This window comes from Spermophilus citellus (genome assembly GCF_964194105.1).
Source record: "Spermophilus citellus genome assembly, chromosome: 17".
Taxonomy (NCBI): domain Eukaryota; kingdom Metazoa; phylum Chordata; class Mammalia; order Rodentia; family Sciuridae; genus Spermophilus; species Spermophilus citellus.
Genome location: NC_138199.1, coordinates 56914617 through 56940997, shown reverse-complemented (window position 1 = coordinate 56940997; position 26381 = coordinate 56914617). Strand labels below are relative to the sequence as shown.

Here is a 26381-nt window from a genome sequence, read left to right as displayed (position 1 = left end):
CATCAGGTCCTTATGATTCCAAAGCCTTTTTATTTTCCTCTAGGCTACACGGACCCTGGGAAAGATGAGGAGGATTTCACCAGGTGGCCAAGGGAAGAATGATATTCCAGGTAGGTTGAATTGAGTGCGTAAAAGTTTAGTGTTGAGAGGATGGTATAAGGGAGGATTGGATGGCTAGAGCACAGGGTGAAGGAAAACCCCTGGGTTGAGGCTGATGTCAGCGGCAGATGAAGACCAGGCCAGTAGTAAGAGAAAGAAAGGGCTGGGTCGTTGGTTCTGTGTTCGTTTTGACTTTATGTTCCCTATTTGCTCCTGGAGTAGGGAGTCCTACTTTGAGGCTTGGAGCAGGGGAATGAGCAGGGAAGATATAAGTGAGTATAAGATTTAAGAAATCAAGGAAGGGGGTTTGTAATCCCAGCTACTCGGGAGTCTGAGGCAGGAGAATGGCAGTGTCAAGCCAGCCTGGGTAATTTAGTGGGGTCCTATATCAAAATTTTAAAAAATCAATAAAATAAAAAGGGCCATGCCTGTAATTCCAGCAACTTGGGAGGCTGTGGCAGGAGGATCGCAGATTTGAGGCCAGCCTGAGCAACTTAGCAAAACCCTGTCTCAAAATAAAACACAAAAGGGCTGGGGATATAGCTTAGTGGTTCAATCCCCAAATCCAAAAAATAAAATAAATCAAAAGGGCTGGGAACGCAGCTCAGTGGTAGAGTGCTTCTTGGTTCAGTCCCCAGTATGACAAAAAAAATAAAAAGAAAGAAAGAAAGAAAGAAAAAAAAACAGAGAACAAAGGGAAACAGAGATGACAAGAAAGAAACCCCCTCCAGTCATAACAAAGGAAAGTGGCAGAGCCTGGTGGATGGCAGGGAAGGAGGTGTGTAGCCCTCTCCCACGGAACCCCCAGAGGGCTTGAGGTTGGGTACTGAGCTGGCCAAGGCACAAAAGAGTTCTTGTTGGGCTAGAAGGAGGAGAAACTAGCTCAGCCGGAAGAGGGGCGATAGCCATCATGGATGCGGATAAGAAGCCAAGTCTGCTCCGGACAGCAGCCAAGCCCTCCCAGCTGCCCATCCAGTCCCTCCACCAGGCTCTGCAACCAGGAGGACATGCGAATGGTGGGTTCCTCCCTGTCCACCTGATGGGGCCACCAGGATGGCCTTCAACTCTCCTTTCTGTGCCCAGAGAAAAGCCACCTGCCAGCTCTCCCCCATGGCAGCAGGTAAAGGAGGCAGGATCCCCCTCCCTCTGTCCAGTTCCATATGCTTCCCTCCCCTCATTCTGTTCCCAGAAATAGAGGACAGTCACCATGCCTCAGGCAGGGTAGCCTTGTGTTCTGTTGGTGACTTCACAGTAAACTGACTTCTCTGAAGAAGGTGGAGGAGAGGGGACAGAGGTAAGAATGGGCTTCACCCCATCCCACAGCTCCTTGCTCCTTCCCCCTTCCCCCACCCCCACCCCCTCCCCAGGTCTCCTCTGTCTTCATGGACAAGAACAGGGCAGCGTTTCTACAGGGAGATACTCGGTGAGGGGACTGGTCTCAGAGGTGGGGTGTACTCTGAGCGTGGCCTGTGGCTCCACATTAGGATCCTTATGGTTGGGGATACCATGGAGGTAGATAGTCCAAACAGAAGCAAGGTGGGGGCAAAGCAGGATATTAAAGGCCTCAGGGTGTCAGTTCTCCTCTGTCTGCCACAAAGTTCAGAGGGTACAGAAATATTTCCTGGGACTACCTTCAACTTTCTTGGGAAGCCCCCTCCCCATTCTGGCTCCCAGGCAACAGAAACTCTCCTTGAAGAAGGGATTTGGAGCAGAAAAAAACAAAGGGGTCTCTGTACCACCTCCTTCCACCTCCAGGGACAATCAGGTCAAGGTGACCTCCATCTGGTCTCCCTAGGATAGGGGCTTCACCCACTAACCTGGTCCCCAAGGGCAGGGCAGAAAGGGGACTTAGGATTATCGTTCCCTTCCACCATGAACTTGACCCATCTTCACATAACATACGTCACAGTGAATCATTTAACAAAGCAGGGCATGGGCAGCATGGAAGTGGAGGTGCCATGCTCTGTACCCCAGAACAGTCATGAGCTAACCTAACCTATGGAGACCTCTCCAATCTGCAAGTGTGCTGGGGTTGGGAGAGTTCTAGGAGAGTCACACTGAGCCCCTGCCTTAGGTCTGGGCAACTGGGATTGTGGTTCCAGCTGGGCACTCCTGGGCCAGACAGCTTCAGATAGATCTCCTTTGCGGATTAATCAAAGGGGATGATTCTGGCCCTACCTTTCAGATTGATGCGAGTATCAGTGGAATTGAAGAGTTCTACCATGTTGTACACACATGTGCCATGATTCAGTTCAGGATGTGTGTATATAGTATGCTAAATACAAACTAGGCTACAGATCATTACTATTCTTAGTAAAATATGGCCCATTTCTTTTGGGATCTGTATTCCTATAAGTTTTTTTTTCAAATCCTTCCTCACTCCTCATCTCATGCTACAACCTGGAATTTGGGGTGAAGGGCAATTGGGGACAATGAGACCAGCCTCTAACCCTGGTTCAATCCAGACTAGGCAGTTTTTAATCTTCCTGAACCCTATCCTTGAAGCCTCAGTTTTCTCCCCCATAGCATGGTCCCCTAAAACCACTAGGGTGCTTTGTGGTGGGAAATAGCAGAGACCAAACCAAGTGACTGAAAACAAAAAGAAACCCCAAATTTGACATTTCCGGGTAGTTGTGTTATCTGGACGACCACAGTCACCTCTGCCCCCAACCCAACTCTCTGACACTCTGCTCTCCTTTAATCCCTCAAGTGGCCTTTGCCCATCCTGAGAAAGCTCCAAAGTCCCTCCTCCTTCACACTGCATCTCAGAGAACAGAGGCCCAGAGAAAGGGAGAGAAAACCCAGGCAGAAACCAGGAGTCAGGGAGATGGTGGGGATCGGGCTGGGGGGAGAGGAGAATATCAAAGCAAGAGGAGGAAACAAATAGCAAGAGACACAAGATGTAGAGCCTCACAGACAAAGACCCAACCGGAGAGAGATAGAGAGAATAGAGCTAGCGAAACACCTGCTGGACAGAGGTGTGGTATGGGGGTACCTGAGGGCTCTGAAGACTCTGCCACTCCCTTTTAGATTAGCTTTTCCAGTTCTGTTCACTGACACCTCAATAATAGCTCTTTAGGACCCAGACTTACCCACACCTTAGCTAAGCCAAACCCAGTTCAGCCAGATGTTTGGTGGGTGGGAATTCCCTGCAGGAGTTCCCTGCAGGCCCTAGGGGAGAAGTATTCGGAGGCAGTTACCTGAAGTGGGCTGGCAAGGTCCCTTTTCTTAAGCAGCACCCTCATATCACCTTCTTCTAGGTACCTTGATGTGAATCTACAGCCAAAGTGGTCCTCTGCTTCCAGCCCTTGCTCAGAGGACTTGGAAACTCAAGGAATCTGCTCCCAGCCATTGACTTTCACATTTGCCTGCAGCAAAAGGCTGGTGGGCAGCCAGGCACGGTGGTACAAGCCTATAATCCCGGGAACTCGGGAGGTTGAAGATAGGAGGACAGCAAGTTTGAGGCCATCCTTAGCAACTTAGTGATGCCCTAAGAAAACTTAGTGAGACCCTGCCTCAAAAAAAAAAAAAAAAAAAGACTGGGGATATGGCTCAGGGATAAAACATCTCTGGGTTCAATCTTCAACACAACAACAAAAAAATCTGGTGGGCATACTTGGCAATCGAGGCCTGCCCACCTCTTGGTGAAAGATTGAGATCTGCCACCAACCAAGTCACTTCCTCTCTCCAGTGTTTGTTTTCCCATTTGTAAAATTGTCATGGTCACTTTCAGCTCCAATATTTGATTCTCACTCCAGGTGATCCCTAGCTGTATGTGTGTTTGATCCCCGGCCCACCAAAACTATTGCACAGGGTGGTAGGGAAGAAGGGAGAGAAGAGGGCTCGAGGAGCTTCCTCCTACCTAGGCACGCCCTCAGGAACATCTGAAAAGCAAGGTTTCCTCAAATCCTCCATGTGCTCCCTTTCAGTTTTCAATTCCTTTCCTCGTGATTCTGCCAACTAAGTCACTGTGGCCACACATGGAAGGCGGGGAGAACCCAGACATTTCAACTTCTGCAGAAAAACTTGTTTTTTTTTCCTCTGAAGTAAAAAAAAAAAAAAAAAAAAAAAAAGAAAAGAAAAGAAAGAAAGAGAAAAAGAAACAGAGGGAGATAGTGAGGGACAAGAAGGGGGGAGTAGGAGTGAGGAATGGAGAGAAAAGGGCAGATCCAAGAAGGAATTAGGGAGGGAGGAGGCAAATGAGAATTATTCCCCCAGGACACTGGGCCTTGGCTCAGCTGGGCCATGAGTGGGCAGCCAGGCTGGCCCCTCCTTTGGTACTGCCAAAACCAAATGCCAGGCAGAGAGGAGGCCCAGAAGAGAGGGAAGCTGGGCAAAGGGGATGGAAAGCTTCCAGGATAGCCTTACCCAACTCCTCAGGCCTTGTGGGGGGCGGGGAGACCCTTGGGGAAGGGGATTGTGACCTAGGCAAGGGTCTAGGGAAGAGATTCACTGCTGTGGCAAGGCATGTAGGCAGATGCAAGGTTGTCAAGATTCAAGACCACCTCCCTGGGTCTTTTCAAAGCTAGGGCCAGCCTCAGATGTGACCTGGCTGGGGAGAATGGAGGGGCAGATTGGGTTATGTCAGATTGGGTTAGGCCCTGTACGCACTGTGTGTTCCTGGGCAACCCCCTTTTCCTCCCTGGACTTACATTTCTTACCTACAAAGTTCAGGAGGTGGGGGGCAGAGGACTGAATCATATGATTGCCAAGGTTCTTGTCTGGTGCTTCTTCACCAGAGAGTTCAGACGGTGGGAGTAATGGAAGGAGGAAGGAGAGGAGGCGGTGGTAGTGAGGTTGGTTTCTCCGGAATCCCCAGTCCTTTCCCTCTCTTAAGTTTTACCTTTGAGGTCACAAAAGCTGTGGCCTCAAACCTACATGAAAACACACAACACACAACACACACACACACACACACACACACACACACACACCCTTTTCAATCTAGAAACTCAAAGGATGACACTTGCCCGAGCTGGGGGTCATCCCCAGCTAGTCCACCCTTCCCTCCACCCCTTCTGCGAATGAGAAAACTGAAGCTCTGGTTTGGGATTTTCAGAGCCCGGGATTTCCCTCCCAAGCTGTCCAGCGCTTCTTGCCCACCAGGGCCGGGACGCTCCCGTCGAGCCGCCGGCGAGGGCTGGCTGGGATTCCCGGGGGACCCAGCCGTCGGGGCAGCCCCCACGCGCGGCGCCGCCCCGCCTCTCCGGCCGCCTCTCCGGCCGCCGCCGCTGCGCACTCGCCCGGAGCCGGCGACCGAGGGCGGAGGCAGAGAGGGAGCGACAGGGGCTGGGAGGGGTGCTGGCGAGCGCTCGCGCGCTGTGTATGGTCTATCAGAGGCAGCTGACCTTTGAGGAGGAAATCGCTGCTCTCTGCTCCTTCCTGTAGTAACAGCCGCCGCCGCCGCCGCCACCGCCACCGCTGCCGCCTCCCCCGGGAGTCCGGACCCCGAGCAGGAGCCGCGGGCGCAGAGCCGAGCTCGCCGCCGGAGGGCTCAGGCCCCACCAGGTGGGTGGCCAGCGGCGCGGCCCGGGCGGCGTGCTGGGAGGGCCACGCGACTGTTGGCCCGGCGGGCACCCAGGCACCAGGCACCAGCCACCCTGGAGCCCGACGGCTGGGAACCAAGCAGAGATCGCTCCGGCTTGAAGAGGGAGTTTCGTGCAGAGTGTAGAGCGGAAGAGGGACGAGGGACCAGTCGCCAAGATGAAGGGAAGCGGTCCCCCGTGGGCACTGTCCTGGCACGCAGTGGAGGAGAGCGCTGTCGGGCCGGACCCGGAGAGAGGGTGTCACTGGAGCACAACCGAGGGGCATGCCAGAGACCAGTGTCCATCTCCCCAACCCGTTCTCTTTGACAGCCTCAGCCGCGTGCCTGAAGGGACCGGGCTGTCGAGTGGCAAATACTGCGTTGCCCTAATTTTGAACTTGGAGCATCTCCCCTTTAGAAATTAAGAGTCAGGGTCCAAGGCAGGGAGGGGGGTTTTTGCAGCCCTCTCCTAAGGGCCTATGGGCCTCTGCTGTCAAGTTTCTCTTTCAGTTTCTAAGCTGTCCCCCCCACTCTGGGGAAGCCCCAGTAGGGTGAGGGGAGAGGAAGAGGAGGAGGGCACCTGCCTCTCCATACCCCACCCCAAACCTCAGCGGGTTCCTTGTTGGAGGGGAAGGGCGGTCTTCCCCTCCTTACTGTCTTTTCTTCCCTCACAGGAAAAGTGTGTCTGGGGGAGACTGTCGATCTCCGGTGGGCATGAGAGGGCTGGTCGGGTCCCTGCTGTAGGAGGCACCTCTTAAGCCCTCTGTTTGCCCTAGGTGAAGGGCCATGGCGGGCTGGATTCAGGCCCAGCAGCTGCAGGGAGATGCACTGCGCCAGATGCAGGTGCTGTATGGCCAGCACTTCCCCATCGAGGTCCGGCACTACTTGGCACAGTGGATTGAAAGCCAGCCATGGTAGGACGTCTCTACCATCCAGGTCTCCTTGGTCTCTAGATCTCCTCTTTATAGTTTCTTGTGACTCTGCTGGTCCTGTCTCTTCTCTGCGGAAGGGGCGGTGTCCCTGGGAAAGGGGAACAGGGAAATTGGAGCCTCCGAGGGGACAGAGAATGTTTCTAAATTCTAAGCTGCTAGGAACAAGTTCTGTGGGCCCTGGAACACCCTTTAGTTAAGAGCCTGGAATTTCCATGTCACACTTTTAGTGCCTGACCTCCTTGCCCAAGGAGGTGCCACAGTAAGCCCCCCCCCCCCGCCCCCCTGCTCTGCCCCCAGGGATGCCATTGACCTGGACAATCCCCAGGACCGTGCCCAAGCCGCCCAGCTCCTGGAGGGTCTGGTGCAAGAGCTGCAGAAGAAGGCGGAGCACCAGGTGGGGGAAGATGGGTTTTTGCTGAAGATCAAGCTGGGGCACTATGCCACGCAGCTCCAGGTGGGTGTGAACACCAGGTCACCGGCAGGGAGGCACGTCTGCCTTCTTATTTTAGCATCAGAACCTCTGGGGGTTTTGCTGGCCTGGCCACTGACTCACCATGTGACCAGGAGCTTAGTGGCAACTTTTCTTCAATTTCCCCCACCCCCTCTTTCTAAGTCAGACCTGTTGGGTTCCCTTAACTTATTACAAAGCAAGAGGTAGGAGTGTGTGTGCAATGAGTGAACCCGCATTGTGGACAGATCAAACAGAAGGGATGGAGGAGACAGAGTCAGGATACCTTTGCTAGAGAAAGGAAGGCTGGCAGATTCTAGAAATAGGGAAGGAGGCATCTCTCTTGGGGCTCTTTTTATTATAGGTGGGACAGTTGCTGAAGAACAGAGTCGCCTGGGAGGCAAGAACTGGATAAAAGGGCTTTGAATTAAGGGTTGGAAGAAAGATGTAGCCTCTGGGGGGAGTATGGAGGAAGAGAAGGATGTTTTGTAAAGCAGGAAAGGGGTGTGGGTGGTAATCATGGTCAAGCATTTATTGGAACTCCCTTTGTTTTTCTTAGAGAACCCCTCTTAAATCCAGAGTACCAGGGAAATGAGAGTCCATCCCAGAAGGGGAAGGAAACAGGAGAAACCTGAGGGGAAACAAAATAGGAACCCAGGGGCAGGCGTATGGTAGAAAGTACCTTGACATTGGCAGTGGATGCTCTGGGCCTTGAGTCATCTACTCTCTCATTTATTTGACTCTGGACAAGTACTTAGCCTCTCTGAATATCAGTTTTCTTGTTCATAAAAGGGGATAATAATTTCTTTATGTCATAGAGTTTCCATGCTGTGAAAGTCAAAGGAAATGTTAGATTGAAAGTGCTTTGGGCTGGGGATGTGGCTCAAGCGGTAGCGCGCTTGCCTCGCATGCGTGCGGCCCGGGTTCGATCCTCAGCACCACATACCAACAAAAGATGTTGTGTCCGCCGAGAACTGAAAATAAATATTAAAAATTCTCTCTCACTCTCTCTCCTCTCTCACTCTCTCTTTAAAAAAAAAAGTGCTTTGTAAACTGGGTTTTCTGTCACTGCAAACCAAAGAAAAAGATTTATCAGGAATAAAAGAGAGATAGAGGTATCTAATGATGGCTCCTGGGGCTTCCTGGGAAAAGCTGAGGCAGGGGCTGAAGGAGAAGAAGGGGCAGAGGTGGCGGGGATCTGCATGATTGGAGCAGAGGGTGACCACTGGTGGCTGCCATTGCCTTCTTTCAGAACACATATGACCGTTGCCCCATGGAACTGGTCCGCTGCATCCGGCACATTCTGTACAATGAACAGAGGCTGGTCCGAGAAGCCAACAATGTGAGTGCCCTGGGGGTGTGGGAAGAGGAGCTGGTGAGTCCTGCCACCTCATGCCCTCCTCCCCTGACACACTGTGTTTTTGCAAAACTCCGGCATGTGGAGAACACCAAAGAAATAGGAGACTTGGGCAAATGTGAGAGGCAGTGCTGCATGTGGTGTGGAGTGACCCCGGGTTCAGTCCTCGGCTCAACCATTTACCAGTCTTGTGTCTTGAGCAAGTTACTTAACCTCTCTGAATCTCTTTTTCTTCTTTTTTCTCTCTTTTCTTCATAGTGCTAGGTATTGAACCCACGCCATCATGTATGCTGTGCAAGCACTCTACCATTGAGCACATCCCCAGATCCCTTCCATTGTAAAATAGGTGTACCTACCTTATAGGGTTATTATGACAACTAAATGAAATACCATGTGTGTCAAGGTTGGACAAACCGACCAATGAAACAAAAGAGGAAACCTAAACACATATGCATGCATGCACACACACACCTGCAAACTACCTCTTTGTCAGAGATGGCATTACAAATCACCAGGGAAAAAGATTTGATATTCAATAAATAGGACTGGGACCAAAATAAGAAATGGTACCCTGCTGGTGTCTGTGAGGAACACCAAAGGCAAGGTTTAGAAGATGGAAGACAGGCAGGCTAAGAAAAGCAAGACCCAGGGAGCAGGAGGGAGACCTATCTCCACTTTCTGAAATCTTTTTTTTTTTCTTTTTTTTCTTTTTTTTTTTTTTTTTGTGGTGCTGGGGATTGAACCCAGGGCCTTATGCATGTGAGGCAAGCCCTCTACCAACTGAGCTATATCCCCAGCCCCTCACCTTCTAAAATCTAACGGCAGCAAACATCTGCATGGACAATGGAAAATCCTGTATTGTCTGCAGTAAAGCAAAATTAATTTTGTAAAGTGACGTAATGAAAGACCTTAGGGCAGTGCATGAATCACAGTGGTATTATTTATTTATTATTTATTTATGTTATGGACACCTATTGCAGGGATTTTACAGTTCACTCAGTAGATGTTTATTGAGGTCCTACTATGTGTCTGATGCTGGGCTGGGACAGGAGAAACAGATAAAGGCTTTGTCCCTGCCCACAAGGAGTCCCAGCAAAGACAGATTCTCCAGAGGTGAGCCAAGTGCTAAGGGGACATATATGGGAAAAGTGCCATTTCAGATTGAGGCAGCTGGCAGGGCAGTGTCTTGAGGAAGGGGTGGGGCAAGAAGGAGGAAGGGAGGAAGGATGAGTTTTATGGTTCGGAGTAACAGCAGATGGGAGGGAAAGAAGGCTTCAGCCATGGAGTCACATTTGAAGTCTTGCAAGTAGCCAGTGTAGCTGAGGAGAAGGGAGCCAGCTGGGGAGTAAATGGGTAAAGTTGGAGAGGGAGCAGAGGCCAGGTTACAGAGGGTCTTGCAATACAACACTTGTGTCCTGAACTTATAATCACAGAGCTACCTGTGGACATAGAAAGGATGCAGCCCTGATTGAGAAACGCGTGTCTGAAGTACTGGTGTGGTCACATCAGGGGCACAGTCCTTCTCCCTTCCATCAAACTGGAGTTCAAAGCCTCAGGGACAGAGAGGTCATAGCACTTGAGGAAACTCACATCCTTATGCAAGAAAACAGACTAGCAAAAAGTGAAAATACAAGTAAAAGGCACTTTCAGATAAGAATCGTGCTGCTACCAGGCTTAATGGCACATGTCTGTAATCCCTGTGATGCAGGAGGCTGAGACAGGAGGATCTTGAGTTCAAAGCCAGCCTCAGCAGCTTAGAGAGACACAAGCAACTCAGTGAGACCCTGTCTCTAAATAAAATTCAAAAAAGGGCCGGGATGTAGCTCAGTGGTTAAGTTCCCCTGAGTTCAATCTCCAGGACCAAAGAAAGAAAGAAAGTAGTGTTGCTGTAAATTGGCCCCACAGGGAAGGCCCCTCTGAAAAGGAATGAGTTAAAGGACTTGCCTCAGAAGGATTTGGTGTCAGAATGTTCTAGACTGATGGAACAGCAAAGGCAAAGGCCCTGAGGCAGGTACGTGCTTTTGTATTCAAGGAACAGAGATAGAAAGTCCAGGTTGCTGGTGTAGTCAGGCAGCAGGGGATCTGGGTAGAGGAAGGTAAAGGCTATCCTCTAAGCTGGCTGAAACTATACAAAAGAGTTTGGATTTTTTTTCTGAGAACATTTCATTGGAAAGTCTGTGAATTCAGTTAAGTGTTAAAGGATCGCTGAGGTCCAAGGAGGCCTTCTTGGTATACCCCTGATAACTTCATTTTGGTGTCCCCAGGATACCACCTGTTTGAAGTTTGGTCTCCTCGCTCTTCCTTGAGTCATAGGAAGGTCTCGGGTGCAGTGTGGATGGTGTGTGTTCACAAGCCATACCATGCTCTGAAGCTTCAGCACTTCTAGATTAGCTCAGTGAATAAACCTGGAATACGGAGTTGTCCCCATCAGTAGAAGACCCAGTTGACATCTGGCCTGCAGAGTTGACGTTTCTCCAAAGGAAATTCAGTGAACCCTCTTTGGGATACACTGGCGGAGGCTTGTTCTGAAATAGAAATTTCTTCTATGAAGATGCCATTATCTACCCCACTTGTTTCTCTTCTTTCTTTCTCCTTTCTGGAAAATGACTGTCTTTCTGACTCAGGCGACCCTTCTCACCCCAGGTTTGGAGTTTGGGGTCATAGCATTAGCGTTCCCCAAGGCCCGAGGTTTTCTCCCCTCTTCTCTGCCCAGCACTCTACTCCTCGTCACTTGTGACTTCCCCTCAATTTGTCTCTAGTGCAGCTCTCCTGCCGGGATCCTGGTTGACGCCATGTCCCAGAAGCACCTTCAGATCAACCAGACCTTTGAAGAGCTGCGACTGGTCACACAGGACACAGAGAATGAGCTGAAGAAGCTGCAGCAGACCCAGGAATACTTCATCATCCAGTACCAGGAGAGCCTGAGGCTCCAAGGTGAGGAAGAGGTTGTGGGGCAAGGGAACCGTGCATGTCCCTGGTGTGGGAGTGAGGAACATTCTGTGAGCAGGGTAGGGGCAGGGTCAGTGCCCATCTCTCCAGGACCTTGCCCAAAGTCATGGCTCCCTGCCAAAGACTAGATTCTAGGCTAGGCCTTTTGCATGTGTGATTCAATTCAGCGTTTATGACAAGCTTGTAGAGTAGGAGATAGCTGTGTTGTTCCTATTTTTCAGATGGTACAGAGAGTTTCAAAGAGAACAAATGGCTTAGCCTAGGGTGCCTATAATTTATAGAACTTGGTCTCAACTACAGCTATGTTATAGAATCCCTGTCTTACTAAGCTAATTGTAGGTATTCAGAGACTATCTAAACAAATGGAGAGATATGGGCAAAGTGTGTCTTAACCAGAGAGAGGACATGGGAGGGGAATTTCTTGGTTGAGGCAGGCTAGGGGGAGGTACTTCAGGAGTGGCTCACAGGTTGTGGACCTGGGGTAGGGTAACATTGAAAAATTCTCTCTATCCTAGGGCTATAGTTTGCCAGTGGCTGTCATGATAACAGTTCAGGGAAAGAAAAATTGACTTAGAAGGAATGAACAATTTGAGGCAGTTTAAGACATGGCGCATTTGTCACTCACTCTAGACTGACCCTAGAGATGTACCACTCCATTCTAGAGAGAACAAGAAGAGTTGTACTAACATTTCCCTTCATCTTTCTCCTTCTGGCTTTTGAGGTAGAAACAGGTCATTGATTTTAAATCTTTCTTCCATACACACACACACACACACACACATACACACACACACACCACAAACACACACACACATAAACATGCATATATGTATATTTTAATGTATATAGATTATGTGTATATACATCACACATATAGAAAAAGGTTTAAAGATATGATTTTTCCTCTCATTACTGCTTTAGCTGTACCTCATAACTTTAGATATACTGTGTATTGCTATCATTCACTTTGAAACTTTTCTAATTTCTCTTGTGATTAATTCTTTTACCTTGTGTGATATTTAGAAGTATATTATTTAATTTCCAACTATTTTGGGTGTCATATTGGTGTCATGTTGTGACTGATTTCCATATTGTCTTGTTATTGATTCCACTGTGATCAGAGAACATGCTCTATATGGTCTCAGTTCTTATAAATTTATTGAGACTTTTTTTATGGCCTATCATATACTTGATTTTAATGAATGCATCCTATGTATGTGAAGAGGATGTGTATTCTGTAGTTGCTTCCTTTAAAAATAGCAACAATATGCATGGTACAGTGAGTAGGGACTTTGCCTGTAATCCAGGATACTCTAGACACTGAGGCAGATTGCAAGTTTGAGGCCAACCGAGGCAATTTAGTGAGACCCTGTCTCAAAATAAAGTTTTTTAAAAAGGGCTAGAATGTAGCTCAGTGGCACACTGCTTGCCTAGCAAATGTTATGCCCCAAATTCAATCCCTAGTAACACCAAAAAATAAAATAGAATAATAATAATAATAATAACATTAGCATAAAAGGTAAAATTTTACAAAAACAGACTACCAAATATGTACAACATCTATGTTTTCTGAAACAAAATTTAGTGAGAAAAGCTGAATTGCTTTGCATATAGTCATGTGCTGTATAAAAATATTTCTATCAGCAATTAGCCATATGTATGCTGTTATCTACCTCATACCCTACATGTGTGGTAGGCTATACTGTCTAGGTTTGTGTAAGTACGCTTTTACAATGAACAAAAATGATACCTCTTGATGTTCTTAGAATGAAAATATCGTCTAATGACACATTTCTCAGAATGTGTCCTCATTCTTAAATGATGGATAACTGTGTTTGCAAATCTCTTCAGGGTAGGTTAAATAAAACACAGCTGGGTCTTGCTTTCAATTTGTTGTAGTATCTTGTAACCTCTAGAAAATTTCACAGTATACTTATAAAAATATTAGGGTGAAAAAGTAAAATAAGATCTTATGAACTTATGAAAAAATTTTTGATTTTGTGGATATCCTATAAGGGTCTCAGGAACCATCAGAGGTTCTCTTGACTACACTTTGAGAATCACTGATCATGGTCTTTGTTGTTTTGGGGTTTTGCCTAATTGTTTTATTGGTTGCTAAAAGAGAGCAATCAAATCTCCTATTACAACTGTGGAATTGTCTACTTTTCAATTCATTTTGTAGGTTTATGTATTCTGATATAGATACATTTATAATTATTATAATTTTCTGAGCAATTACATAATCATTATGAAATGTCTCTCTTATTTTCTTCTGATATTCTTTGTTTTGAAGCTCACTTCATAAGATATTAATATAACTATTTCAGCCTTCTTTTTCTGTATTTCCATTAGCACATTTTTATCCAGGCCTTTTTAACATTTTTTTAGTTGTAGATGGACACAATACTTTATTTATTTGTTTATTATTATTTCATGCTGGGGGATCAAACCCAGTGCCTCATGCATGCTAGGCACGCACTCTACCCCTGAGCCACCAGCCCCAGCCTTATTCAGGCTTTTTAAAGATTTTGTAATACAAAGGGCATATTGTTGAGTTTTGCTTATTCTGACAATCTCTGCTTTTAATTAAGATGTTTTGTCCGTTAACATTTAATGTAATAATTAGTGTATTTGTATGAAGGTCTGACATCTTATTTTTACTTTTTTCCATATTTTTTATTGGTGCATTTAGTTTTACATAATAGTGGGATTTGTTGTGAGATATTTGAACATGCACACAGTACAACAATATAATTTGGCCAATATAATTTCCCAGTATTTTTCTCTTCCCCTTTCCTCCTCCCTCCCCTGGTCCCTTTTCTTTACTGATCTCCCTTCAATGAGGACTGACATTTTAATATTTGTTTTCTGTTATGTCCTGTTAAGTATCTATTCCTCTGTTCCTCATTTTGGCTTTTTTTTTTTACTCCTTTAATTTTTTCCAGAACTCAATTTTAATTGTTTACCATCTCTTCCTAACCCTGCCCTATTAGTGCTTTCTGTACCCTGACCCAGCACAGTGACTGAAACATCGTAAATGTTGAATGAATGTTGGCAGGATGCTTCTAGCATGTCTTCCTCCATCTGAATCCACCCCATACTGACCCAGAAAAAAAAAAAAACCCAGCTCCTTCATAAAGTGGAAACAGGAGATTTCAGGCTATGGTTTCTACCTAAGTTCTTTGATTACAAGATTTATGAACCTGGATGTGGGTTTCAATTGCCCATGTGTAGGTTTAGGTTTAGATTCTGGTTTAGGTTTGCACCCACCGTGTATATGGTGTCAGTTCTGTCTGTTTTATCTGCCTCACCATTGCAAACACAGACTATTGATCTGTTGTGCAAGTGAAGGCCCAAGTCCCCAGGAGAGAGCAGTTACCTCAGATCCATTTGGCCTCCTTCCCAGAAACACCTGCATATGGCCAGGAGAGACTAAAATGGGTCACTTGCATGGGGAGGCTGGGTACAGGTGTTGGGATCACCACCACCCTTCCCCTCCTGTGGGCCAGCAGGATCCTGGGGGAGCCATCGGGCCCCTCTGCTATGTTCCAAGCAAGGGTAATACTCTTCCCACTCAGTACCTTCCAATGAGATTGGAACCATATTTCCAAGTTCTGGTTCTCTGTTTTTCCTGGATGTCCAGCATTGCTATTGTCTGTCCCAGCTCTGGGGCAGGGACTAGGTCAATGTGATGTGGCCCTCAAGCCAGCCAGGAACTTGACTAAGACATCCAACACACATCTTCTTGATTCAGTCTGAGTAAGGATGCTGTACTGTTCACAAGCGTTATTGGAGCTGTGCGTGGTGGCGCACACCTGTAATCCCAGCGGCTCTGGAGGCTGAGGCAGGATTGCAAGTTTAAAGCCAGTCTCAACAAGTTAGCAAGGCCTCAGCAATGTAGTGAGACTCTGTCTCAAAAAATAAAAAGGACTTGGAATGTGACTGGTTAGGCAACCCTGGGTTCAATACCCAGCACCAAAATAAATAAATAAAGAGGGTTATAGGAAGGGAGTAATAATCCCAGCACTGGGGAGACTGTTTTGTTGCAGAGGGGGATAGGTTTGCAAGCTGAGGAGGTGGGCAGGTAGCTTTAACTGTGGGCATGTTTTGGGGTTATTAATCCTCAGGTAGTTCTTGCTTTACTCGTTTTCTTTCTTTCTTTTCTTTTTCTTCTTTTTTTTAGTATATTTTGTTTATTTAGGTTTTTATAAATTTTATTTTAATGTGTTGTTCAGGATCAAACCCAGGGCCTCATGCATACTAGGCAAGCGGTCTACCACTGAGCCCCAGCCCCAGCCATTGCTTTACCCATGTCTTAAGGATTTGTTCATAGATGTTTTGAAAAAGGTAGGAAGGCCTCCCTCCCTCCCTATTCTTGCCATCAGTGGGATTCCCAGCAGCTGGTGATGCCTCCCTCCACCCTCCCTTTCTAAGGGAATCTTGCTGAATTGTGTCCTGGAGGCCCTGGGTATTGTCCCCATCTTCTGTTGATTTCCTCCCTCCTCTCACCCCCTTCTCTCCCCGTCCCTTTGCATTGACCTACCCTGGACAGACATGTCAGATGCTTTGCAACCCCTAGTGAGACTCACCACTGGGGAGGCACTGCCAGTTCAGGGATGAGACAAAATAAGGGAGCAGGGCCTCCCAGACAAGGTCCCCTGCACATGAGGGTGGGACCCAGCAGCTGCTTGTCTCTGTCACTCTTTTATTCTCGTCCTACCCCCCAGTCACCAATAAGGACCAATCTACATAGAATTCAGGCCTGCCTGGCTGCTCCTTGAGCATTTTCTGCATCGTCATTCCTTTAAAGTCCACGGCAAGGCACTGAGCATTTGCCAGGATTCTCCCATTTTACGCGTGGGGAGCGGAGACACAGGAAAGAAAGTGATTTGCAGAGTTCTCCCAGAGGGGTTTGGGGGCCAGCAGGGTCCTGAGCACCCACTGCCCAAAAGGGAGGCTGGGTCAGGAGGCCAGTGACCAGAGCCCAGAGGCTGCCTTCTGAGGGAGCGTGTTCATCTTTGGGCACCGGCGACTGTAGGTAGGAAGCCCCACTTGCCATCAGTGGGGTGTCTGACCCTGGAGGTCTTGCTCCAGAACAAGTGAGTGGGAATGCTGTGGGCTTCCTGGGGATGCCAGGAGTGATGGTGGTGGGTGTCGTGTCTCCTCCTCCAGCTCAGTTTGCCCAGCTGGCCCAGCTGAACCCCCAGGAGCGCCTGAGCCGGGAGACGGCCCTCCAGCAGAAGCAGGTGTCCCTGGAGGCCTGGCTGCAGCGGGAGGCACAGACACTGCAGCAGTACCGCGTGGTGAGTAGGATCCTGCTTCTCTGGTGACTGGATGGAGGGACAGAGCCAGGGAGAGCAGGGGGCCAGACCCTCTTCTCTGGGGTCCTGTGAGGGCAGGGGTCAGAGAGGGAAGGGACTGCTGGGCCTGCCTGGCTCCCCGGGATTGTAGGGGAGGCCCTGCAGGGCTGTTCCCTGGGAGCCCAGAAGGGCTGCTGTCCCCCTTCCCACAGGAGCTGGCCGAGAAGCATCAGAAGACCCTGCAGCTGCTGCGGAAGCAACAGACCATCATCCTGGATGATGAGCTGATCCAGTGGAAGCGGCGGCAGCAGCTGGCCGGGAACGGAGGGCCCCCCGAGGGCAGCCTGGACGTGCTGCAGTCCTGGTGAGGGCTGTGGGGAGGCAGCAGGGTGGCAGAGCTTCAGGGTGTGCTGCCAGCTGCCTCTTCTGCCTCCTGCCTTGGCCTGAGCAGCAGGCTCCTTCTGTCTTGTGACAGCCCTCATCTCACCAGTGTCCTGGTTTAGATATGGACTTTGTTCCCTGTTCCATTTCTCCAGGGACGCAGTCAGTCACATGTTGGGGAAAGGGACAGGGCTTTGGTATGCAGTGACTCTTGGGCTGATTGGACCCAAATCAGGGTGGCCTCCGGTGCATCCTCTACTTCTGGAAGGCAGGAGTGCCCTGTGTACCCGTGGACCATGGGGTGGGGAATTGCTGTGCCATCCTGGGTGGGTCCTTGCTGTGCAGGTGCAGCTGTGTTGGGGGGAGGTCTCCCTAGGCTGGGAGCCCCCAGGCTCTGTCCCAGGGTGGGGAAGAAGCCATCATTCCCATGTGGGCCCTGGGACTCCTCGCAGGTGTGAGAAGTTGGCCGAGATCATCTGGCAGAACCGGCAGCAGATCCGCAGAGCCGAGCACCTCTGCCAACAGCTGCCCATCCCTGGCCCAGTGGAGGAGATGCTGGCCGAAGTCAATGCCACCATCACAGATATCATCTCTGCCCTGGTCACCAGGTGACTGCTGCCTCTCCACCGTGCCCAGGGCAGAGCAGTTCTCTTGGGGTTGGCATGTGGGAGGCCGCAGGTGCCATCCAGACCACAGGCTGTGCCTCGAATCCTCTCCCACTGCATCTCCAGTTGCTCTGGCTGCTTGGGGCGGCCCTGGCCCAGTTTCTGGTGTGGACACTGAGGGAGGTGCCTCTGCTTGGCTTCCCCTTCTTTCTGGGAACAGAAGCCTCGTGTTGTCCTTCGCCTGCTAGTCCTGTGGGAGGTCCCTTTCCTCAGAGAGAGACTCTTCCCCCACTCCCACGCCTGGATCTCATCGTGTGTCTGGTCACTCATGTCCCCTGCAGCACATTCATCATTGAGAAGCAGCCCCCTCAGGTCCTGAAGACGCAGACCAAGTTTGCGGCCACCGTGCGCCTGCTGGTGGGCGGGAAGCTGAATGTGCACATGAACCCCCCCCAGGTGAAGGCGACCATCATCAGTGAGCAGCAGGCCAAGTCCCTGCTCAAGAACGAGAACACCCGCAAGTGAGTGTGCCTGTCCCTCCTGCCTGCATTCCCCATGCTGAGTTTTGGAGGTCCCATGTACTGGGGCAACAGGTTTGCTTCCTCTGTGCCTGTGTCCCACAGGTCCTGTCTCCTTGGTTCACTCTGCTCCCAAGTACAGTAGACTCAGGGAGGCCCCTCTCAGAGAACTTTCTCCGCCTTGCTGGTTGCTGGAACTTAGTAGGTCATCAAGTATTGCGCTGCCACATGACCTGTTCACTGTGCAGAGCAGTAGGGACACAGCTGTTTCTAGACTGATCTTATGAGGTCCCTCAGCCATTGATTAACAGAGCAAGCTGCTGACACAGAGAAGTGATTACTAGTGTATGTGACCAGGGGCACCTTCAGGGCATCCTGGAAGGGGGTCATGTTGCAGATGGTGGTCTCAGGTTAGCAGTGGGACAAAAGGTGGCTAGTGCCCGAGCTAGAGAAGAAAGACTTTTCCAGACACAGAAACTGTACTATGTCCTGAAGGAAAAGTATAAAGAAAATACATGTGGTCAAGGTTGGGGCCCAGGGGGCAGGGAAGGCTACCCACAACTTATGTGGTGAATGAAAGAATGAGTTGCATGGGAGACCTGGTCCCGTCCTTTATCACCCAGTTAAACTGTTTCCTGAATGCCCAGTCTGTGATCTAGGGAATGTGTGGTAAAGGAGCTCTCAGGTTAGCTGCGGAATCAGAGAATAGCACACTTTTTAAAAATAAGGTATTACCAAAAAGTGTGAGAGAAAATTAAAATAGTGATATCATAGCTTTCAGATGTGGGAGCAGGGCAGGGTGTTGAGCAGCACTAGACAAGTCAAGAAAGGTCTTCTGTGGAGACAGTTGAGCCAAGACTTGAATGAGCACTCAAGAGTGTTTGGGGTAGTGACAAGAGCAAGTGCAAAAGTCCTGAGGTAGGCACCAAGCCTGCCTTGTTCAGCAGTCAAGGCCAGCGTGATTTGCCTGTCCTGAGTGAAGGGAGGGGAACTCAGCCCAGGGAACAGGGCAGGGGTTGATCATGGAGATCCTTGTAGGCCGTCATCAGGGTTTTTATTGTAACTGCACTAGAAGCTGCCAGAGGTCCTGAAAGCCCCACCTCAATCTCAATGTCAGTACTCAAGAAACTTTTTTTTTTTTCTAATTTGATTCTAGGGATTGAACCCACTAAGGCACATCCTCGACCCTTTTTAGTTTTTTATTTTGAGACAGGGTTTTGCTGAGTTGCTTAGGGCCTTGCTAGGTTGCTGAGGCTGGCTTTGAACTTGCGATCCTCCTGCCTCAGCCTCCTGAGCTGCTGGGATTACAGGAGTGCACATCTGCCCCTGACCCAAGAAACTTCTAACCTGGTGCTAGAGACCCAACCTCCCCCTTAGAGACCTTGCCTTGGTCTGGCAGACTGATGGAGAAGACAATATCCCAGAGTGACACCAAGGAATACTCTTAGCGGGTGGGGAGAGGGGCTCCTGGCAAGAGCCAAACGCTGTCAAACGCCAGTCCAAGCTGTGGACAGGATGTTGGTCCTCACGGGGGCCTGTGTGAACTTGGGGTACCCCTCTCCTTTGTAGCGAGTGCAGTGGCGAGATCTTGAACAACTGCTGCGTCATGGAGTACCACCAAGCCACGGGCACCCTCAGCGCCCACTTCAGAAACATGGTGAGCACAGGGCCTGGCCTCAGAGGGAAGGTCTGCCCAAGGCTGAATCCTCGTAACCAGCCAAAGTCTCCCCTGTCCTCTTCTGGCCTCCTGCCCTGCAGTCGCTGAAGAGAATCAAGCGCGCTGACCGACGGGGTGCAGAGTCTGTGACAGAGGAGAAGTTCACGGTCCTGTTTGAGTCTCAGTTCAGTGTTGGCAGCAATGAGCTTGTGTTCCAGGTGAAGGTGAGGCCCCCCACACCCGTCCCCATAGGTCACCCAGAGAGGTAAGGGACCTGTCTGGTTGATTTGGGAAAATCAGAAATCTCTGACTCCTCTAAAGTCTCAGTGCAGTCGTCCCACCCCGCGGTCAGAAATCCCACTCTGCAGGCACCTGTTTGTTGTATTATCACCTGGTGCTGGCCCAGGCAACTTAGTCAAGGACTGAGAAAAAAAAAAAAATTTGTGTTTTGGGTCAGCTTGTGCTTAGCATTTGTTGGGAAGGGCCTGTGCTTGGAATTGTGGGTAAGGAATGAGGGCTGGGAGTTTTGTCGGGGCAGAGAGCAAAATGGTGCTCAGTCCCTTTCACCTTTCTTTTCTTTGACTTCCATAGACCCTGTCCCTCCCTGTGGTTGTCATCGTTCATGGCAGCCAGGACCATAATGCCACCGCCACTGTGCTGTGGGACAATGCCTTTGCTGAGCCGGTGAGTCCCTACAGGATTTCCACATTGTCCCCCTGGGCCCCAGAGCTCTCCATAGGGTCAGCCTTCACTCCATGGGCCCCTGCTAAAGGGGGTCCTGACCCCAGAACCAAAGTGAAGCTGGATGAACAAGTGCCCTGTTCTCAGGCCTGTCCTAGGGCTGTCAAAGTTCCAGGTTTCTGGACTGGACTCTCTGAAGTCCATGAGCCTGCTCTTTGGTCCCTGGTCTCTGAACTTTGTTTGCCTTATGGCTGGGATGCCTGATCCCTGGGTCTGGGTCTCCAATCCTGCAAGCCCCCTCTCCCTGTTTTCTTTCTTCCTTCCTTTCTTTATTTTTTTGTGGGGGGGGATAACCAGGGGTTGAACTCAGGGGCACTCGACCACTGATCCCCATCCCCAGCCCTATTTGGTATTTTATTAGAGACAGAGTCTCACTGAGTTAGTTGCTTAGCACCTCGAAGTTGCTGAGGCTGGCTTTGAACTCAAGGTCCTCCTGCCTCAGCCTCCTGAGCTGCTGGGATTATAGGCATGTATGTCATCATCCCCCCACCCCGCCCCACATGCCCAGCTCCTTCCTCTCTTCCCCCTTGTGTTTCTGTATCCTTTCTGGATTGTCCTCCATCCTCTCTTGGTCTCTGTGTGTCATGTGTATGTGTAAAAATTTCCAGCTCTCTCCATCTGCCTTTTCTTCCCGTTTCTCCATCTCCCTCTCAGGGCAGGGTGCCATTTGCCGTGCCTGACAAAGTGCTGTGGCCACAGCTGTGTGAAGCTCTCAACATGAAATTCAAGGCCGAAGTGCAGAGCAACCGCGGCCTGACCAAGGAGAACCTCGTGTTCCTGGCGCAGAAATTGTTCAACAGCAGCAGCGCCCACCTCGAGGACTACAACAGCATGTCAGTGTCCTGGTCCCAGTTCAACAGGGTGAGGAACCTGGGCTTCCAACTGCCTGCCTGAGACTACTGGGGTCCTGTCACTTCTCCACATCAGGGACAGGCTGATGCCTGGGGCTAGAGTCCCACCCTTCACCTTCCACCCCCAAGCACTTCTTCCTACAATCAGGAGAGATGGGGGCTTAGACCCCAGGAAATACAGACAGGGGCCACAAGGAATTGCACTCAGCTGTGCAAGCTGGAGCAGGATGGTGGAAGGAACCTGGGGCTGGGGTTCAAGTACTAGATCTGTTAACTAATTTGCAGGCCCGTTTGACCCCCTGTGCTTCAGTTTCCCATCTGTCACATGAGAGGGTGAAGGAGAAATGTCCTTGGAAGGCCATCCAGCCTGGACAGTGCTTTACAGCACCCACCCCCAAGCCAGGTGAAATGGCATGTGCCTGCAATCCCAACAATTGGGGAGGCTGAGGCAGGAGGATCACAAGTTAGAGGCCAACCTCAGTAAATTAAGCGAGAACCTGTCTCAAACAACAGTTCACCCTGCACCAGGGGGTCGTGTGGGACCCTTGTGTCTAGAAGCATGGGGCAAGTTCACTCTGGGTGACTTGGACCCCAGCCTTGACTCTGGGTTTCCTGGGGCTCTCAGGAGAACTTGCCAGGCTGGAACTACACCTTCTGGCAGTGGTTTGACGGGGTGATGGAAGTGCTAAAGAAGCACCACAAGCCCCACTGGAACGACGGGTGAGGAACAAGATCACAGAGCCGGGAGGCAGGGGGACAGCCTGGGGACACCAGCTGTCGGCCCAGCAGTAACATCACATGCTCCATGCACCCAGGGCCATCCTAGGTTTTGTGAATAAGCAACAGGCGCATGACCTGCTCATCAACAAGCCCGATGGGACCTTCTTATTGCGCTTCAGCGACTCGGAAATTGGGGGCATCACCATTGCCTGGAAGTTTGACTCTCGTGAGTGCCCACGTCACCCTCACTCCTACCCAGGGGCTCTGTCTCCCATGTCCTTGCTCCCCATCCTCCTTCAGGCCTGTGTCCTCAGAAGGCACCCACTGGGAAAAGCAGGAACTAAGCTCAGCATGGGAGGAGTGTTGCTTGGAAATGTAACCACTTCCTAGCATTTTTCATCTTGGAGAACCTAAAATTGCTGGCCCCACAGACTCCAGAACTGCTGAGTGGGTCCCCAGATGTTTCATGCTGTCCCTGCTCTGCCATGGTTGGCCTTGCTGGTGTCTACATGCCCAGTTTGCTAAGTAGAATGTTCCAGTGTCCGCTTTCCCATGCAAAAAGGCATGCAGGCTGGGGTCATAGTGTGAGACAGGAAAAACCCAGGTTTCTCTGTGAGCCCTCCTGAAAACCCCATAAGCCAGGGCTGGGGCTGGGGTTCAGTGGTAGAGCACTTGCCTAACCTGTGTGAGGCACTGGGTTCGATTCTCAGCACCACATATAAATAAATGAAGTCCATTGACAACTGAAAAAAAAAAAAAGTTAAAGAAAAAAACCCAAAAGCCAGATGCAGTGGTTCATACCTGTAATCCCGGTGACTTGGAAAGCTGAGGCAGGAAATTCACAATCATGACCTTCTCCTGTGGGAGTAGCTTGCGGGAATGAGGTTGTTCCTTTCACAGCTGACCGCAACCTGTGGAACCTGAAACCATTCACCACGCGGGATTTCTCTATCCGATCCCTGGCTGACCGACTGGGGGACCTGAGCTATCTCATCTACGTGTTCCCTGACCGCCCCAAGGCTGAGGTCTTCTCCAAGTACTACACTCCCGTTGTAGGTGGGTCCTGATGCCTGACCCCCTGGGCCTTTCCCAAGCCCCTGAACAGAGCCATAGGGTTGGGCAGTGAGGGTTCCCCAGGAGAGACCAGATGCCGTTTCCCCTGTAGATTTTGATCCATGGGACAATGAAGAGGACCTCAGGGCTCACAACTGTGGGAGAGGAAGTGAAACTTGTACTAGTTTTTTTTTTTTTTTTCTCGGGCAAGCTAAAGAAGCTGAATTCTCACTTTGCAGGGTTGGGGGAGAAAGCGGGATGATTCCCATCCTCACGGACCTCTGACTTTCTCACCCCACCCCACCCCACAACCTGCCCCCAAGTTGAGTGTAGGAAGCAAAATGGACAGGTTTCTCCTCTTCAGCCTCCCCGGGCTGCGGCTTCTTGTTTCTGTCTCTTGTCAGGGGTGGGAGCAGGAGGAGGGAGAGTAAAACCAGAAAAGGAATCAGAGATGGGACTAAAGCCAGGGGGTGGTGACCCTCAGCAGGTGTTTTTTTGTGAGTCCTTGGGAAATCTCATCCTGAGAAGGCCTCAGGGTGGTGCGGGCAGGAGGCGGAGGGCATGGCTGGGCTTCTACTCACGTGCATCTCCCAGAGACCTTGCTTTTCTTTCCGTCAAGGGGGCAAGGCGGTGGACGGGTATGTGAAGCCACAGATCAAGCAAGTGGTCCCAGAGTAAGTGTCCAGGGCCCAGCTGCAGGCCTCCTGCTGCCTCTCCCTTCCCCACCCTGACACAGCCACCCCTAACCCTGGGCCAACATCCCTGATCCCCTGGGAAACCTGGCTCAACCCTGGCATGGGAAGGGACTGGACCTGATTGTGCTGTGACTGACATCCAGGGCTCCATTCCCATAGCTGGGGACCTTGGGCCCGGTGGGACACTTTGTCCTTGTACACCTCAGAAAGGACCTAAAGATTTCCTCAGAGCCCCTGCCCAGGTCAGCTGCCAGCCAGCCCCCAGGCAACGGAGGCCATGTTCTGCTTCCCTCTGCAGATTTGTGAACGCAAATACAGACGCTGGAACCAGCGCCACGTACATGGACCAGGCCCCCTCCCCGTCTGTGTGTCCCCAGGCTCACTACAACGTGTACCCACAGAAGTAAGTTGTGTTCTTCTGGGGTCTATGGGGAGGAACTGGGCCCTGGCCTCAGGCTGGAGGCCTGGAGGGCTGGTGGGACCAAGGAATCCGGAGCTCCTCTAGGTCTGCAACCACCAGGCTAGGCCTGGGTGGGTAGAGTTTTTTACACAGGTGAGGCTGTTGGAAGGGTTTGATTCAGGGTAGCTGTGCATCAGAGGGGAGCAGGGTAGAAAATGGATCCTTTCTGCACTGTGGTGGCCTGGGAGGAGCAAGCAGCAGTGGGACCGCCACAGGCATGGCAGTCAGGTTGCTTACACCATAAAATGGAGTGAACACCTGCCTTAAGAGGCTGTGAGGACTGGTTAAAAGCTTTTTGTGAGTCCTCAGTGAAAGATGTGTATGAGGTCATTGAATGGCATCACAGGTGGGTGCAGTTCATCAACCCAACCGCTCCGCTTACAGATGAGCACAGGGAGAGGGAAACGACTCCCTAGATCATGCTATGAGGTAGCAAGAGATTCAAGTGAGCTGGGCACGGTGGTGCAGGCCTATAATCCCAGTGGCTCTGGAGGCTGAAGCCTGAGGATCCTGAGTTCAAAGCCAGCCTCAGCAACTTATCAAGGCCCTGAGCAACTCAGTGAGACCCCGTCTCTAAATAAAATATAAAAAAAGGCCTGGGATGTGGCTCAGTGGTCAAGCACCCCTGGGTACCAAAAAAAAAAAAAAATGCAAGTGGAAGTGGGATGTATCCCAAAGAACCAGTGAGTGACTGCTATCCAGCCTAGAGGAAGGGGTCCCTCCAGAACTGTGTCTGTCCTCATGAGACTAGGATGAGTGGGAAGCAGGCTGGGGACTGTCCTGGAGGACTTGGGGCTAAGAGACATGCCAGTTCCCCTGACATCCTTCTGTTCGCCAGCCCGGATCCCGTCCTCGATCAGGATGGAGAATTTGACTTGGATGAGACCATGGATGTCGCCCGGCACGTGGAAGAACTCTTACGCAGGCCCATGGACAGTATGGACCCCCGCCTCTCCCCGCCTGCTGGTCTCTTCACCTCTGCCAGAAGCTCCCTGTCATGAATATTTGAATGCCACGCTTCTCTTTGGAAACAGTATTCAATGTGGAGACTCTGTTCCAGTTGTGGTCGCAGCACTGCTGTGTGTACTGATGCCTTTGTGTGCATGCGTTTGGGTACGAGGTGTGCCCGCCTCGCCCTTGAGTGGCTGAAGCAGTGGTGGCCTTTTGGTTCAGATCAAGACCTCCAGGAGCCCAATGGGTCTGTCTGTCTCATGCAAGAGATGGAGCTTCTGTCATTGTAGGTACTCGTTGCAGGCAAACCTCTTCCTCTCGTGTCCTGTATCTGCTAGTAGCTATTTAAGTGAAATTATTCCAGAAAAGGAAAGGAGACAGGTAAATGTTCTAAGCTGCAGTTTTACTCCTGAGCTAGAAGCTTCGTCCTCCTGATGCCTGTGTGCATATATGTACACAGATGTGCATCTGTCCCCATGCACATATGGTGGTCTAACTGATGCTTTCCCTCCAGAGGGAGGAGGAGGTTCATTCTTGATATTTCATAATGTAGTGAATGTGGACTCCAGGTTTTTGGTGAGCCCTCTGAGAGCATGTCTAGGCCGGAGCCATTTCCTAACACAGTGAAGTGGGTTCATTTGAACCAGAGCTATTGGAGCTGCTCTGAGCACGTAGTGTCTTGGCCTCTTGTACTTGAGTCCAGGCTGTGGGGTTCCCTGCAATATCCCCTTTTCCATCCTGCCCTGGGCTTCTTTCTTGCCTCTGTTTGCAACCTTGCTGATGAGAAAGGAGGAAAAAATTGTTTCAGGACATGGTGGGTGAACAGAAGGCCTGAGATTTGCAAGGCTGATGCCATCCCCTGGGGAGAGGGGAACTGCAAGGGACAAGCTGCCACCTCCCAGTTGCTGCAGGCCCATGGAGTCTAGAGTGAAGGGTTAGAGCCGCTCCACTCTGCTAGGAGGTGGAATCTGGAACAGGCCTCATGTCCAGAGAAGGCCTAACTCCAGTCTCAAGTGCTCCTCCAAGGTTACATGACATGCAGCCAGGGCAGCTGACAGCAGAGATTGGGAGTCCCAGGTTTAAACCTCTCTGAAGGGAAGTGGGGACAGAAAGATGGATTCTTTTGTACTTTGTACATAG

General features: G+C 50.4%; 1 protein-coding gene across 3 annotated transcripts; it reads left to right on the top strand.

Annotated features, from left to right (window-relative positions):
- The first annotated feature begins 6372 nt into the window (after positions 1 to 6372).
- STAT5A (signal transducer and activator of transcription 5A) lies at positions 6373 to 26359 on the top strand. 3 transcript variants are annotated; one of them, XM_081271349.1, is made up of 18 exons: positions 6376 to 6537; positions 6853 to 7009; positions 8256 to 8345; positions 11120 to 11294; positions 16482 to 16612; positions 16822 to 16973; positions 17443 to 17598; positions 17937 to 18116; positions 19683 to 19770; positions 19872 to 19994; positions 20362 to 20454; positions 21166 to 21372; positions 21988 to 22082; positions 22178 to 22308; positions 22983 to 23138; positions 23755 to 23809; positions 24129 to 24233; positions 25129 to 25437. In XM_081271349.1, exons 1-18 carry the CDS (start codon positions 6410 to 6412, stop codon positions 25289 to 25291), a joined length of 2385 nt encoding a protein of 794 aa, XP_081127475.1. In that variant the 5' UTR covers positions 6376 to 6409; the 3' UTR covers positions 25292 to 25437. The 3 variants fall into 3 exon arrangements, with proteins under 3 accessions (XP_081127477.1, XP_081127475.1, XP_081127476.1); XM_081271350.1 differs by lacking the exon at positions 6853 to 7009 and having other exon boundaries at positions 6520 to 6537; positions 25129 to 25436; XM_081271351.1 differs by lacking the exons at positions 23755 to 23809; positions 24129 to 24233 and having other exon boundaries at positions 6373 to 6537; positions 25129 to 26359.
- The last annotated feature ends 22 nt before the right edge of the window (positions 26360 to 26381 follow it).

Coding starts and splice junctions, on each gene's coding strand:
- STAT5A (XM_081271349.1), top strand. CDS start 6,410: ATGGCGGGCTGGATTCAGGCCCAGCAGCTGCAGGGAGATGCACTGCGC. Junction 7,010..8,255: donor ACTATGCCACGCAGCTCCAG/GTGGGTGTGAAC, acceptor GCCTTCTTTCAG/AACACATATGACCGTTGCCC. Junction 11,295..16,481: donor GGAGAGCCTGAGGCTCCAAG/GTGAGGAAGAGG, acceptor CTCCTCCTCCAG/CTCAGTTTGCCCAGCTGGCC.